The 17,141-nt window shown below is 41.3% G+C and overlaps 1 protein-coding gene across 2 annotated transcripts in view; it reads left to right on the top strand.

Annotated features, from left to right (window-relative positions):
* Nucleotides 1-12,898, top strand: part of ODF2L (outer dense fiber of sperm tails 2-like) — a 39,642-nt gene extending 26,744 nt beyond the window's left edge. For both annotated transcript variants that reach the window (XM_015416730.1, XM_015416729.1), the window contains exons 13-16: nt 1,638-1,723; nt 1,810-1,972; nt 3,782-3,907; nt 10,017-12,898. In XM_015416730.1, the coding sequence (XP_015272216.1) occupies nt 1,638-1,723; nt 1,810-1,972; nt 3,782-3,907; nt 10,017-10,145 (504 nt within the window). In that variant the 3' untranslated portion in view covers nt 10,146-12,898. The remainder of the gene's footprint in view (nt 1-1,637; nt 1,724-1,809; nt 1,973-3,781; nt 3,908-10,016) is intronic.
* Nucleotides 12,899-17,141: the final 4,243 nt, after the last annotated feature.

Genomic DNA, 17,141 nt, shown 5'->3' with positions numbered 1-17,141 from the left:
ACCAGCTCGCAGGCTGGTTATATAGGTTCAGAAAACCCGCCACCAAGTACACCTAAACACACCCCCTACTCCCGATAGGCTATTTACAGTAACCGGGCGACCATTGGTCTCCCGGCTGAGAAGCTGGCCCTTTGATTGGGCCGGCTAGGATCCTACGGACCCATTGTCTTTGGACATGAAGCTATTGAAGAGTTGTGCCTGGCCAGCCCGGGCAAGTCCGGGCATGTCAGGCTGAATACATTACACCATGCAACAAGAGAGTGGGCAGAGCATTAGGGTGTTCACATCGTGTGCCCGAGACACTGTGAGCCCTTTCCATACAGGGCTGGGATGTGTGCCAAAGAGAGGGGTTCACATAGGAATTTCTTTCCGTATTCCTTTTGGCACAGCGATTTCTTTGCATGGCTGGTTAGAAGAAGACCAGCTCTGCCTGAGTATAGCAGGGAAGGCTGGCTGTAAAGTAGGTTGCAGTCTCTGCAGGTACCTTGGCCAAGGCAGGAACACCATGGATCTGGAGGCAATGACAGATACAAGCCTCAAGGGTGCCATCCCTCTGCCCGTTGCGTTGCTTGGGCAGTGAGCAGATCCTGGTGTGCCAACATAGCAACAAGCGTGACTCAGGCTTGGTATGAACAAACAGGTTTGTTTGCAACATTTGAGTGAAGTCAATAAGTATAACTGAATACAGTGCATCTTAATCCGGTCTAAACTTGCATGGTATTGGGCTGCATACCTTGCATTGCATTTGTAAAGTTTAGCGAACCAGTCGCTATGTGACTGGACATTGACATTGGTTGCACCGTTCACACAAGAACTTATCTGCATGGGGAAAGGGAGGGACTATACTTTTTGAGGGACTATACTTATCACTGGCCTGCAGTTAATATATTAACCAGGGCCAAATTGGCTTTAAAGGGGAACTGGTGTAGCTTAAGGCAGCTTTCATGAATGTTATTGTTTCCAAAGAACTCTAGTTGCAAGTAAGGAGTGTGCTTGAGTACAGACACTTTCTCCTTAAATACAGCTATTTCAGAATGGAAGCTTCGTCAACTTTTGTTGAATGTGGTTAGACTACAAGCTCTGATGTATTTTTTAAAGAAAAGCTCGCCCCATCCCCTTTAGTCATTTGTTCTAAAATACCCTGTATATCTTCTCTCTAAATAGCATCTATAAAAGGTAGGAACCCAGTTAAAACTGTCTGTTGTTATTTTGGTTTGCAAGGCATTCTTGTTCGCTATGTAGTAAAGCTTCTAGAAATAATGCAGCATTAGCAAATTAAGATGTCAAATGATCATTTTTGTAAGAGCTTAATTTTTCATGCCATCCAGGTTTTGGTCTTGCGTTCCTTACTCCTATTATAGTTATATTTTTACCTGTGAAAGAGTAACTCAGAGACATAAGTCACATATTCATCAGGGACAAAATCTGCCATATTATTGTGGAGGAACAGTGCAGATCACCTCCCCTAATAACTCTCCCTCCATGTGATCAATCAAACCGACCAAATTCAGTTGGTCTGGATGATGGGTTCGCCTTGCTGATGTTGCTCCAAAGGGAGTACACGGGACTGGGTTTGATAGAAATTCAGTTTTCTGTATGCTGCTTTGTTAGATATGTTAGAACCACTGTTTTCACAGGTAGACAACAGTGATGATTTCTTGAAACACCATTCTTTGGAAGATGAAAACTACACCATTCAGATGAAATATGAAGAAGTTCAAAGGTAAACATGATTCCTCCTCTCACCGTTCAGTATTTCCTTTTCCGTCCTATTCTGTGGTGATGTTATATATCTGTCTGACTTAAAAGAAAATTAGGTGAAATGGAATTACAAAACAAAGGACTTGAAAATCAGCTGGCGAACCAGGAAGAGAATCTTCAGAAAACTGAATTGCAGTTCAAGCAGAAGCTTGCGAGTTACAGTGCTTTGACCAGACAACTAGAAGCTGCCTTGGAAGATGGACGGAAAAGGGTAGCGTTTTGAATTTTTGATTCAGATATACAATATTCAGTCTGTTGATCTGGCAAGTTCATGTGTCTATGGACTCATGCAAGAGGCAATCTGCATGGTTCTCAGCATGCAGCACACGTCTTTTGTTAATGGGGAAGAGCAAGGTGAAACATTCCCTGGTTCAATCATACCATTTCTCCTGGAAATGCTTTCCCCAAAGTACTGATTACTCACTGATTATATATTTGGAGGTGAGGGAGAGGCTGGTATTGAAAATTCGTTCCTGGGCTAGTTCTGGCTCTGATTAAGCACCAGAAAGGAGTACCTTGAGCTGATATATATCTTAGGCTGGAGTCATACTTTGATTGATGGTGTGGCAGCAGCTTGCAAATATGTAGGGACTTGCTCCATGTGGGAAACTGTTAGGATAAAGCATTCTTACAGTGGTGCAGTCAAAATTACCTGAACTGAATGGAGACAGTTTTAGATAAAAAGCTCTCATATAAAGTGAAACTCATCTGTACAGGTTTATAAAATCACCATTTAAAAGACATGACAAGAATGTTTTCTCCCTCTCCTATAATACTGGATGTCAGAATCACCCAATGAAAATGATGAGTAGCAGATTCATACAACACATAATTAGTTATGGAATTCACTACCACAAGGTTTGTTGCCTGCTAGCTTAGATAGCTTTAAAAGAAAACCTGCCAGCTTTAAAAGGAAACTTGTCAGATTCACAGAGGATAGGTTCGTTTTTCAAATTATCCAACGACCCCACTGGTCTTGGACAACAGGATAGGTCTATCAACAGTTACTGGCCATGATGGCTAAATGGAACCTCCATGTTCAGGGTCAGTGTGCTGCTTAGTATCAGTTGCTGGGGGACAAATAGCAGAAGAAGGCTGTTGCTTCCATGCAGTGTTGGTGGGCTTTCCAGTGGCAACTAGTTGACCACCGTGGATTAGATGTACCCTTGGTGGGATCCAGCAGGGCTCTTCTTATGACATAATTAGAAAAGTTGCACCACACCAAGAAGTTATGTGCATATCCAGGGTTTGGACAAGACATGGAAGCATGGTAAGAGGAAGCGTGAGCCACTCGTATTTTGTTGCATCTCACTTCAGAAGCCACTTTACCTACAAGTAATTTGCATATTTATTTTCTTAACATAAACTAATAGCATTTCACCAAGAACTGCTAGTGAGAAAGGAAGCATGACCGAGCAATTTGAGTCAACATGATTAATCCAAATAAGAACTTTCCCCTTTGCTATGATGATTATACACGGTTGCTTTGTGTGCTAATTTGAATGCTTATGTTTGGCAAATATGTATAAGGAAGCAGACAGAAAATGGCCACAGAAAATGTAACATGTCTGCCTTTTCCACAAAGTCTGAGGCATGCATTTGACCTAGCTGTCAGATGAGTTGTAGACACTTATCTGAATAGTCCTTGTGTTAAAGAGAGATCTCTGTCCCTACACACAATATTAGGTAGCCATATGGAAGTAGTGTGTCCTGAAGGACTGGTAGATACATATCATTACATGACCAGTACAATTCACTAGGAGAATGGTAGTCGAGGAAAAAACAGTCGTTGGGGGGGGGGTTGTGTGTGTTTTTAGTTTTGTGTTGAAAATCTACCACAGAACAAGTCAGATCTATGATACTGTAGGGACAGATTACTAGTAGAAAGATTTGCTGGTGTTTTGTAATTCTCACAAAATAGCTGAAGTAGTCATAATAAAATAACACTATTAAGCCATTATTTTTATCCACTGATCTATCTGTTTGAGTGTATGATCTAGGGTTAATCTCTCTTCCACAGCTAGCAGAAGAGGTAGAAAAAATTTCATCTAAAGAGCAGGTCCTCCAGTTGAAAATATTGGATCTAGAAAATGAACTAAGACAGAAAAAAGAAGAACATAAACAACTAGCTAGAAAATTGAATAATGTGAGTAGATATTTGGGGAGGGGGGTATTGCTTTGTGATTGCAGGCCATCTAGCCAATGGACATTTGACCTATAGCCTGTAAGCCCCCCCATGTCCTCCCTTTTCTTTGTTAGCCAGATTAAAATATGCATATATGGTGCAACACACTCAATGTGATTTCTAGTGCATACCACCTTCTAAATTCAAGCCAACACCCTCTGGTTCTCAGTACAATGCTAGCTGGCCTTGCTTCTCCCAGATCATTGTGCTGTTCTTTTGCGTCTGAACACCTACCAAGTGTATGCGTGTGTTGTAGAATTCCAAAGCTTTGGCAGCAATTTAGCTGATTGCCTCATTCCAAGAGAAGTGGGTAGGTCTCCCATCCCCCCCCCCACCCCATTGTAAGACATAAAACTGTACTCCTGTTGAGGTTAGTGGAGGAGGATAAAATGACCAGCTTGTATGGCAGAGACCTGGTTGGAATGTCTTATGCCATATGATCTCTTTTTTCTTTACTCTGCAATCCACCTCAAGTCTCAGTGAGAACAGTGGGCTATAAATAAGCTAAATAAATATACTTCATTTGATGTTTGTATCTCTCAGAATTGGCTTTGAAATCTCCAAATCTGAACTCAAAGAATCAGAACTATTATTACCACGTGTAGCAGAGGTAGTCTGTAGTAGAGGAAGACTACCAAAGGGCTTGCAACGGCTTCCATGCATGTTCTTCAATGTACTGGCATATTATTTAATCTCCAGTTGGGAATCTTAATCTTTTGGGTGAAGGAGAAATCTCCAGAGTAGCAGGCTGTATCCCTTACTATCTCTCCAAGCACTGCAAGCTACTTACAGTTGGTAGTGCCAAGTGTGGAGAGTGGTGGATTCGGATCCGGGCACCTGAAGTAAAATCCCACCAAAGCCTTGAAAGTCCCTTTCTCTCACTTACTTCAGTTTTCATAAGGATGTAGTGGGGTAACACTGTATAAATTGCCTTTTCTAAATTCTTCAGGTTCGGATAAAAGTGTGATTTTTTTTTTTTTAAGCTGCATGTTAAAGACTATACTCACACTGGAGTCTGTTTCCTGTTCCACTCCTTTTCCAGATCTTTGGGTTAATATTTGTTCCTTGTGTTCTTGGTTGGAAGGGGGGGGGGGGGGGGGGGAATAGAGACTTGCAACAAACAGTTTGAACTTCTTTAAGAGTCGGATTGTTGTTTCTCCACTCTGGAAACAGCCCCCTCCTCCTTTAAAATGGGGGAAATTTAGCCTCATAAGGAATCTGTTGTATAGTACTGGGATTGGAGGGGAAGGTTAACAGCTAGTTCCCCTTGTATCTCTTCACCTGGCAGTTTCCCTGCCACATCAGGCTGTTGGTTGGATGAAAAGCAGTGACAAACTACTTGCTTCAGTTATTCTCTGCCACATGGGTTCCATAGCAGTGGGAAGTACAAACTCATATATAGTCCTCATTCTGGCTGTTGTTTTTTTGTTTTTTTGTTTTGGGGGGGTGCATTTTTTTGGCTGAAGAAAGGGTTATATTTTCATATATATCTGGGGGGTGTCTCTTGCTTATTGAGAAACCTTTTTATTTGTTGGCAACCATGTTTAGTTACTCTAGTGATCTAGTGTGGGTCATCCATTTTAATTTTATAGGGACTGATGAGTGGTACTTGTCTCTCTATCTTGCTGTGCATGTCTAATTATGATTATACCGCAATAGCAGAGGATACCGAATAGAAAACTTAAAGTCCTGAGTTTGTGTATATATATTTTGCACTAAAATGGCTCATTCAGTTTGGTGAAAGCAAAACTGTTTTCAGTTTAATTCATGCTTCTGCAAGTTTCAACAGCTGTGCACTTAACCATATTTTTCCACTAATATGTCTTTAGCTTTTTGACTTCTTATCCTTTGGAATCTAATTCTGATTTCACTGCTTCTAAAATGATCTGTAACTTTTCCCATATATCTTAAATTACTTTAAGCTTCAACCATTTCCAAGCATCCTGTTGTTGTTCAGTCGCACAGTCGAGTCCGACTCTTCGCGACCCCATGGACAATCTCCCGCCAGGCTCTCCTGTCTTCCGCCGTCCTCCGAAGTTGGCTCAATTTCATGTTCGTTGCATCGCTGACACTGTCTAACCATCTCATCCTTTGCCGTCCCCGTCTTCTTTGACCTTCAATCTTTCCCAGCATCAGGGTCTTTTCCAGTGAGTGCTCCCTTCTCATTTGGTGGCCAAAGTATTTGAGCTTCAGTTTCATTATCTGGCCTTCCAGGGAACAGTCAGGGTTGATTTCTTTGAGGATTGACTGATTTGTTCTTCTTGCAGTCCAAGGGACTCTCAAGAGTCTTCTCCAGCACCATAGTTCAAAAGAATCTATTCTTCGGCGCTCGGCCTTCCTTATAGTCCAACTCTCACAGCCATACATGACTACTGGGAATACCATTGCTTTGACCATGCGGACTTTTGTTGGCAGGGTGATGTCTCTACTTTTTATCATGCTGTTTAGGTTCGCCATCGCTTTCCTCCCAAGGAGCAGGCGTCTTTTAATTTCATGGCTGCAGGCACAGTCTGCGGTGATCTGGGATCCCAGGAACGTGAAGTCTGTCACTACTTCCACGACTTCCCCTTCTATTTGCCAAGGAGTGATGGGGCCGGATGCCATGATCTTAGTTTTTTTGATGTTGAGCTTCAAGCCCACTTTTGCGCTCTCCTCTTTTACTCTGAGCAAGAGGCTCTTTAGATCCTTTTCACTTTCAGCCATTAGAGTGGTATCATCTGCATATCTGAGGTTGTTGATCTTTTCCCCAGCAATCTTAATTCCCGCTTGTGATTCATCCAGGCCAGCATTTCGCATGATGTACTCTGCATATATATTAAATAAGCAAGGTGACAGTATACATCCTTGTCGTACTCCTTTTCCTATGCTGAACCAATCAGTTGTTCCGTATCCGGTTCTAACTGTCGCTTCTTGGCCCTTATACAGGTTTCTCAAGAGACATGTGAGGTGGTCTGGTACTCCCATCTCTTTAAGGACCTGCCATAGTTTGTTGTGATCCACACAGTCAAAAGCTTTAGCATAGTCAATGAAGCAGAAGTAGATATTTTTCTGGTACTCTCTTGCTTTCTCCATAATCCAGCGAATGTTGGCAATTTGATCTCTAGTTCCTCTACCTCTTCGAAACCCAGCTTGTACTTCTGGTAGTTCTCTATCCACGTACTGTTGAAGCCTAGCTTGTAGGATCTTGAGCATGACCTTGCTAGCGTGTGATATGAGTGCAATTGTGCGATAGTTTGAACATTCCTTGGCATTGCCCTTCTTTGGGATTGGAATGTATACTGATCTTTTCCAATCCTGTGGCCACTGTTGCGTTTTCCAAATTTGCTGGCAAATGGAGTGCAGAACTTTAACAGCATCATCTTCTAAGACTTTGAATAGCTCAGCTGGAATACCATCACCTCCACTAGCTTTGTTGTTAGTAATGCTTTCTAAGGCCCATTTAACTTCACATTCCAGGATGTCTGGCTCAAGGTCAGTGATTATACCGTCGTGTTTGTCAAGGACATTGAGGTCTTTCTTGTATAGTTCTTCTGTGTATTCTTGCCATCTTTTCCTAATCTCTTCTGCTTCTGTTAGGTCCCTACCGTTTTTGTCCTTTATCATGGCCAGCTTTGCATGGAACGCTCCCTTGATTTCTCCAATTTTCTTGAAGAGATCTCTAGTCCTTCCCATTCTATTGTTTTCTTCTATTACTTTGCACTGTTCATTCAGGAAGGCCTCCTTATCTCTCCTTGCTGTTCTCTGGAAATCTGCGTTCAGTTGGGTAAATCTTTCCTTTTCGCCTTTGCCTTTCGCTTTCCTTCTTTCCTCTGCTATTTGTAAAGCCTCATCAGAAAGCCATTTTGCTTTCTTGCATTTCTTTTTCTTTGGTATGGTGGTGATTGCTGCCTCCTGTACGATGTCACGAACCTCTGTCCATAGTTCTTCAGGCACTCTATCTATCAAATCCAGACCCTTGAATCTATTCTTCACCTCTACTGTATATTCATCAGGGATGTGATCTAGGTCAAACCTGAATGGCCTCATGGTTTTCCCGATTTTCTTCAGTTTAAGTCTGAATTTTGCAATGAGTAGCTCATGATCTGAACCACAGTCAGCTCCAGGTCTTGTTTTTACTGACTGGATAGAGCTTCTCCATCTTTGACTGCAAATTATATAGTCAATCTGATTTCGGTGTTGCCCATCTGGTGATGTCCATGTGTAGAGTCGCCTCTTAGGTTGTTGGAAAAGGGTGTTCGCTATGACCAGTGTGTTCTCTTGACAAAACTCTGTTAACCTTTGCCCTGCTTCATTTTGCTTTCCAAGGCCAAACTTGTCTGTTATTCCAGTTACCTTTTCACTTCCTACTTTAGCATTCCAGTCCCCTATGATGATGAGGACATCATTTTTTGGTGTTAGTTCTAGGAGGTGTTGTAGGTCTTCATAGAACCGGTCTACTTCAGCCTCTTCTGCATCAGTGGTTGGGGCATACACTTGAATTACTGTGATGTTGAATGGTTTGCCTTGGAATCGGACAGAAATCATTCTGTCATTTTTGAGATTGTATCCCAGTACTGCCTTTTGCACTCTCTTGTTGACTATAAAGGCCACACCATTTTTTCTACGAGATTCCTGGCCACAGTAGTAGATATAATGGTCTTCTGAGTTAAATTCGCCCATTCCTGTCCACTTTAGTTCACTGATTCCTAGGATATCGATGTTCAGTCTTGCCATCTCATTTTTGACCACGTCAAGCTTACCTTGATTCATAGATCTTACATTCCAGGTTCCTATGTAGTATTGTTCTTTGCAGCATTGGACTTTCCTTTCACCATCAGACACATCCACAACTGAGGGTCCTTTCGGCTTTGGCCCAGCCGCTTCACTCTTTCTGGGGTTACTTGTACTTGCCCTCTGCTCTTCCTCAGTAGCATATTGGACACCTTCCGACCTGAGGGGCTCATCTTCCGGCGTCATATCTTTTAGCCTTTTGATACTGTCCATGGGGTTTTCTTGGCAAAAATACTGGAGTGGGTTGCCATTTCCTTCTCCAGGTGGATCACGCTTGGTCTGAGTTCTCTGCTGTGACCTGTCCGTCTTGGGTGGCCCTTCACGGCATAGCCCACAGCTTCATTGAACTGCGCAAGCCCCCTCGCCACGACAAGGCAGTGATCCATGAGGGGGTCCAAGCATCCTACCTGAGGGTAAAACTAAGCATATGGCTGTAGAGTCATTGCTTTTAGATATTAATTCCCTTTGTACTTATTCTTCAGTAGAATTATTTCTCCTTCATGTGTCATTGCTGCTATATTACATTTTAAGCATTTTCCACTTCAGTGTTACTTAAACTGACAGTTAAAAATAAGTATTTAATATTATTCATGCATGAGTAGAGTGTCATAGTCAACCCAGAACATATTCATTGTTCTCCTCCTGCAGTTGGTTTTCTATACATACATATAAACACACAAACTGGGAATATATTATGAAAAGGCAGAAATATGGAACATATTGTTCTACTCCTGGTGAGCTGATGTTGCTGGAAATGGCAATGAACTGTAAATACTTATGAACAAGACTCAGGACTCCTTAGTGCACTAATGTTATAGGGTGTTACGATTTGAAAACAGGCCCCTAGGAAGTCATTTATTTGAATACTTTTAACCAGGAGTTTAATATTGCAAAGAAAAATATAGCCAGTACTTAAAAATTCTGTGACAGCTTTGACACTTATTTTAACCACATGTATTTTTAAGATTATGTTCTAATAAACATAAAAGTAAATCTTAAGAATGTGTATATTTTATAGGGATGGTGAATTATGAATGGCTCTAATAAACCTGCTATCCATCACTTTGTTTTAACAAGCACCTTCGGTACCAAAAATGTAATTTAAATTGGTTACAGGTGCAGCTGTAAAAAAAAGATCTGCAGGAGTTCTGACACTGCAGTGGTATGAGGATGTTACAGTTACTTCAGAATGAAATTGGCAAAAAATTAGGTTGTTCCTGTGAGGTGGTTCACTCTGGCTGTCTCTAGTTTGTTGTCACAGAACATTTGGGTCTAATGCAATCTTTCTTTGTTTTTTCAGAGTGAAAAACATCGTGAAGTATGCTTGAAGGAACTAGAACACAGTCTCCAAAAATCAGAAAACCAGAACCAAAGCCTCCAGAATTATGTACAATTTTTGAAAACCACTTATGTAACCATATTTGGCTAACTTCTTGTTTCTTTCAAAACATTAGCACAAAATGTGGGTTCAGATGTGTGCTTACCTCATCAGAGCTCCTATTTTTAAACCTGTTACTTTCTCTAATATGGATACAAACCTCTGTCTGAAGTTTCTAACTCCTAGTAATACACCTCTGAGAACTGCTTCTGCAGTTGTACCCAAGAAAAAAAGGGATATTCTTTATCTTGAATTTGACAGATCAGGCTAGGGGATCTCCATGGATGATTATATGAATATTTGAAGTATGTTGGTATTGTCCTTTGCATACAAACCCATATAGGACTTCCCTGTACGCTCTGAACTGCCCCCCCCCCTTGAGTGAGGGTGGTCACTCATGCAGACACACCAGAAGACATGTTGAGCTCTGGATTAGGGTCAGTAATAAACCAGAAACATGGCACAAGCTTGGACAGAGTTGTTCTGATAGTTATTGTGCCTTGCTGGAGAAAATATTTCTAGCTACTTAATTCACACACTTGAATTGAATGCAGTAGTATGAATCAACACCCTGGCCCAATAATAATACGGATTGTACTGATGGTAGGTTAAGGATAAACAAATGAAAGCTCAGCCTATTTTCACAGATCTCTGTATACATAATTAAAATCAGGTGTACTCTTACTGATAATAGCATAAGCAAGGCTTTTAAATTTGTGATTGGGTTGATACAGTTAACCTTAGCATTGATGCATTCTAAAAGCCAAATTGTGTCTAATATAAAGAAAACTAATGATCACAGAGAATTGCGTCCTCCCCATGTACGTAAAACCAGTAGAGTGTTTCCACAAAAAGTGTCATAGTATCAAAACAAAGGTGTTTTTAAAAAAACAAAAACAAAAAACCAAAACACTAGGAAAATTGGTGCCCAGTAAAATCTCTCTGGGTACATTTTTTATGTTGCACATTTCTCACTGTTCAATATGCTTTAGAAAATGGCTTTTAAAGTACTGTATATGGTACTAGGGAAGTGTTTCAGTTCAACACTAACTTAAACTAAATTTTTAGTAACATTTTAAAACCTTTTTCTGACTTATTTCATAACAGGACAACCTGGAATCAATTTATCTCCATCCCCCTCAAAACATCAGAATTCCCCTCAGATGTGGAAGAGAAACAGCATTTTGATCACTTGCAGGCAGGCCCGGTACTTGCAGGGGAGGGGCTTCAATAGAGAGCAGAAGTTCTGTCCTTCCTTATAAACAGCTTTGCCTGTCCTCTCCTGGGAGAAAGAGGGACATGCTACATAAACAGAAGAGAGTGTAAAGAGGCAATTGCCAGGACAGAAAGCAGCCATACGGAGAGCTGTGTGAGGTAACACGAGGCCTAGAAGCAGGCAGGGAGAGGTTTATTGAAGACAGCAAGAGAGCTACAAGGAAGACCCCGCAAGGTTTCTCTTGCTTTATGCAAAATAGTCTTCTGTGGCATTTGCCCCCTTTATGTATTAAACATAGTCTTTGCTGCGTATGAAAAAGGCAAAGGTCTCTAGTACATATTTCCTAATAACCACCCCCATAATAAAGAACCAATAGGATATCACTTCAGTGTTCCTTCCCACTGTGTGAATCAAGTCACTGTTGCCCTGTAACTTACATTCTGCCTACCTTAGGAGGATTTATCTGCCCTTCTAGGTAGTGTGTGTGTTTGTAAACATTCTTATATTCTTTCATGTTAGAATTACTTTTGGTGGCAAGATCTCTCTTCCCTTTGAGACTGTATCATCAATAAAAGGCTCCCATTCTTATGTGTGGGGGCAGGTATGTACCAGAATCATATGGGTGGAGCCAATTTGCACCTCCCACCAGTTCATTGCACTGCTTGGTGATGGTAGGGAAGGACCCACAAAACAGCCCCCCTGGTTTTTCTGGTATTCTATGAATGGGACTACAGCATGGGGAAACAGCTCTCAAACCACTGAGAACGTTTTATCGTTTGGGCCACACTCAGAATGTAATGCATAATCATGGAAATGGCTAAATTTGGACCTGAATGGTAACTGCATTTATATGTAATGTCTTAATCTATTATGACGATTGAACAGAGTTCTAGTTGTGTTAGCAGTCAGACCCCTCCTCTTGCAGAGGGGCAGTTTATAGCTAGAATAACAGTAAACATCCTTCTTAAAATATCACCCCAAAATTCATAAGTGCATGACACTGTCTGGCCCAAAATGAACAAAATGGATGCAAGTCAGGAACAAGCCAAGGCAAGTAGTTTAGAAGTGTAAGAGCAGCTGACTGTCTACTGCCCCCTCCATGCTTTGGAGAGATGCATAATTTAGGACAATGGGTCTCCCAAAACTTTTGTACTGATCCCATCAACACCCAACCTTACTTCTGCTGTACCTGTTTACCTTGATTAAGCAGCAATGTGATCAGCACTTAATTCTATTCACCTAACCCATTAGCCCTTCTTGCCTGGTATTTGCAGGGTCATCAAATCTCTCCAACACTATTGTCCACCTCAGAAAAGCCCATTAAGTTATTTTTCGGGCATCATGTCACCCGCTTGAGGGTATGTTTTGCCCTATATCTGGAGCACCCTGCTTCCCAGCAGTGTGCATGTGTGTCTTGGATCTTGCACATACATACCCACTTTGTTGGTCTTTCTTCTCTCTCAAAACACTGGTTGTTTTGCTGCTTCTGCTGACCTTTTCAAGATTGGTAATTATCACCCTCCCCTAAAATCACTGTCCCCCTCTTCTCCCTGTGTTTCTATTAGTTAACTCCTGTATGTGTGTTGTTTCTGTGCATTTTGTTTTATTCTTTCTCTTTTTAATAAAAACCTTTCCAGTTGAACTGAACATCTGCCTGGTTTATTTGAGAGTTCTCTGAAGGAAAAATACTTGTATACGTAGGTGGAAAGTCCCAGTTACCACTCTCACTCTGTCTTCTTAAAGCTAATTACCCCAACTAATTAGGAAACTGCCTATTTGGGTAACAGCTGTGTTCATCTGTTACAGCCAGAACAACAAAAATCTTTTGTAACCTTAACAACTAAGAAATTTGTTGTTGCAAAAGCTTTTATGAGGCCTTCATGTGGACATTAAGCCCAACTGTTACCCAAATAGGTCCTTCGCCTGGTGTGCCAAAGCCCAATAATGAACACAGTCAGTCCGGATTTCCAAAAGCAGACCAAAACCTTTATTGCAATGAAGTGAGACCCCCTGGGTACAAAAGGACCCAAAGAGTCTATTGCTTTGTATTAACAGTTAGTTCTTAAAGAACAGTTAGTTCTTGGGCATGTGCAGATGTCCCATTACATCATTAGTAATTTGATTTCCTTTATACCAAATTATAAATTTACCTTTGCTAAGAAAATGCAATGGCAAGCATATATGCACTTTTGACCTTTCACTTCTCAGAAATTTCCAGTGCCCAAAATCTTTTCTTCTAAGTAAGCATCTGTATTGTTGGTACCAGACTTGTGGTTTGCTACAAGCTCACAAGCCTTGTTGCAGCTTGTGGTTAGCATATCCTGATTTCTTCATACACTTGCTGTGTAGAAAACCTGCAAATAGCTTGAGATACCATGGTCAGTTAGCAATTTCAGTCAACAGCTAGCATAAACTGTAATTTCTAATGTGTAGCATGTCATGGTATTAGTACTGTTAATATGAGGCCCCAGTACCTTGGTAGACCTCACTACCTGGTCTATCACAACTGAGAAAGATTTTCTTGAAGACAGGCACAGTGCTTTGCAGTGAGATAACCTTTTGGGGGGGGGGGAGATTATAAAATTATCTAAAGGATTTGTGGACTTTCTCACAAAAAGAGGAAATTTGAAAGGCAAGGGGATAATTAATTTTTCTCTTATTCCTTATTTTTAACTATTTTTTGACAAAAATGCATATGTGATAAAAAAAATTAAGGAGATCAGACTGCTGTGAGATTTCCTTTTTACTCTAAAAGACTGTGCAATTGGAGAATTTTACAAAACAGAAGATAAACTTATCACTCAGAAGGTAGCCTCCATTGCTATGAAGATGTGAGAAGTGAAAGTGCCTGATTTATTGTTAATTCTAAAAGACTCTGTGCAGTTGGAGGGTTTTTATATAACAGGATAAGCTTACAATGCAGATTGCAACCCCAGTTACTATGGTGATGTGATACAAAGCTGTCAAGAGTCAAAGTGAAAGTCCTTGACTTATAAAGACTCTTAAGTTCGTAAGATTTGCTTATTTTTTGGATTTTATTTTACAATGGGTACTAGAAAAAATCCAGACAGGATGAGGACTCTGTGGGTGAAGCGGGTGCGGGAGCAAGCAAAACTTTTTAGAGAGAGAAAACCGAAGTAAGGGCAGAAGGACTCTAGAAATAGCCCTTTGAAGTAAAGAAGATGCTCAAGAAGTGTTCTCAAAATAACTAACTCACTAACACTGAAGCAGTAGTAAAAAAGAACTTACAAGTATATTGTTATACTAACACGTATATTACTTACATATAGTTTAACACGGATGTGATCTCCTACTCTTGGGTTTTTTAGGTAGTGTGGGTATCTTTTCTTTATCCCTAGTTGTAGTCCCTCCCTTTACTTTCCATTGTAGTTATGTAGTCTTATGAAAAAATAATAAAATTACCCTCTTGGGGGTTTCAAAGAAAAAATCTAGACAGGAAAGGTTCAGTAGACCTACCTGTGGAGAAAACAGTTATATCAGATTTGATTCAAAAACTATTTGAACAAATGGGAAGTAAAATGGAAAGTCTTGGCAACAAAATAGATGAAAGACTTGATAAGGTTAAAGATGAAATGAAAGAGGAAGTTAAAAATTAGATCTATAGGGCAAACATCTGAAGAGGTGAAACAAATCAGTGACAAGACTGTCATTTTAGAGAATAAAAAAAGCTACAGACAGACAATTGGAGAGACATCTAGACAATCTGGCTTCAGTGGAATTGAGAGAGGAAGAATTTTGTTTGAGACTGAGAGCTATACCAGAAGTTCCTGATGAAGATACAAGAGAAAGGATCAGGGCTATTTTTGGGCTGGAACGGAGTTCCGGCTGGCTCCCAAGTTTGCCACGCCCAGCAGGAACTCATTAGCATAATAGGCCACACCCAACAGCAGAGACTCATTAGGATTGGCTACATTAGGGGTGTATGGCCTAATATGCAAAGGAGTTCCTGCTACAAAAAAGCCCTGGGTTTTGACAACAAACAAGGTAAACACAATAAGCAAAAGGTCGGTGTGGCTGGACGGCCACACTTCTGATAACATGGGGGTGCTGCCTAATATGCTAATGAGCTGTGCTGTTGGGGGTGTGGCCTGATATGCTAATGAGTTCCTGCTGTTGGGTGTGGCCTATTATGCTAAAGATTTCCTGCTGGTCTTTTTCTACAAATAAAGCCCTGGAAAGGATCATTTCATTTCATTGGTGGCAAATTTTTTAGCACGGGAAGAGGAAGACATGGAGACACAAACTGACAGTTTATAGAATAAATTCTAGGTTTGCCAAAGCAAGAAATGTCCTGAGAGATATTCTGGTCCACTTTGTGAGAAAGAAGATGGGACCAAGTCCTTCAACAACATTTTACTACAAGATTAAAAACTGACAATATAGATATAATTGTTCTGAAAGAAATCCCTATTAGAATCTTATGTAAGAGAAAAGATTATGACTTCCTGACTGACTCTGGAGGATATGATCCTTACATTTAAGATTTATATTGAACTCAGTTCAAAAGGCGAGAGACTTTTTAGAAAGGTATAAGGATCTCAAGGAGATGCAAATGGGAAATCCTCTGGAGGGTGTGATCCTTACATTTAAGAAACAGAGGTTTAGATTGAACCCAGTTCAAAAGGCGAGAGACTTTTTAGAAGGATGTAAAAGGGATCTCAAGGAGATGCAAATGGAAAATCCATCAGAACCTACTCAAGAACAGCAACAGGAAATGGGCAAAGAGGATACTGAAGTTGGGTGCTGCAGGTACTAGCTAAGCTTTTTTTTTTAAAAAAAATAATATTTACATTTCTGTAATCTCGAGATGAGCAGTAATTCCCCTCTCCCCCTACCATAGTTCTGTCAGAGCTGTTCTTGAAAGATCAGTTCTTGAAAGAGTGTTGTTGAGAGTACGTCTGTTCAAAAGTCTGACATCTACCCTCCACTCCACAGCCTCTACCTAGGAAAATTACAGTCTTTCTCCACAGTGGGGACCAAAGCAGCTTACATTATTCCCTCCTCCTTTTTATCTGCACAGCAACCCTGTGAGGTTGGTTAGGCTGAAAGTATGTGACTAGTCCAAAATACTGACCATCCAGCTAATGGACTCTCCGATACACCAACTAGAACATTACATGCTGGTCGATATGCATCCTTTCTCCGACATCGATAATGTTGAGATCTTCAGCCGTCCCCTGGGCACAAATTGCTCTCCCTCTGCTCAGTCATCGACATTGACAGTCTCAGGGTTCCATTCCGATATCGATGCGGGTCGGCATTGACAGATCCCTAAAAGCACTCAACGTCATCCTCACCCTCTGTTTGCTGATGATCGACCTTTCAATACCAATGATCGGGCTAATAGGGGCCGCTCACAGAGACGAGATGCTACACTGTCTCCCAGACACTCCCGCTCTAGGAGTAGATCCCCACGCGTCTTCCTGCCCCCACCACCTCCTGCTCTCTCCTGGGATCACTGCCAACTGCGTTATCTCTATGGGGCTTATCCACCCGCATCCATGCCATGGTTGACTCCTGCAGGTTACTCTGATTGGGATTGTTACTCTACCCACAGATCATGGTCACCCCATAGATTGAGGCCCTCAGCATCTCTCTCCCGTCCTCCGGATCATCCATCTGATGGCCCTCCTCGACATCGACCGGATCAATATCATCCTCCCAGTCCCCCTATCCCACCGTCAACGGATCCAACCAGTCAGATCAAAACCACTCCGGTACAATTACCAGAGCCCGATTCCTCTGACTCTGTAGATGAGGATTCTGATACAGAGGCTTCAAATGTGCACAACTCCCCTGACCAGCCATCT

Source organism: Gekko japonicus, unplaced genomic scaffold (genome assembly GCF_001447785.1).
Source record: "Gekko japonicus isolate JY-2015 unplaced genomic scaffold, Gekko_japonicus_V1.1 scaffold16, whole genome shotgun sequence".
Taxonomy (NCBI): domain Eukaryota; kingdom Metazoa; phylum Chordata; class Lepidosauria; order Squamata; family Gekkonidae; genus Gekko; species Gekko japonicus.
This window is presented reverse-complemented; position numbering and strand designations above follow the sequence as displayed.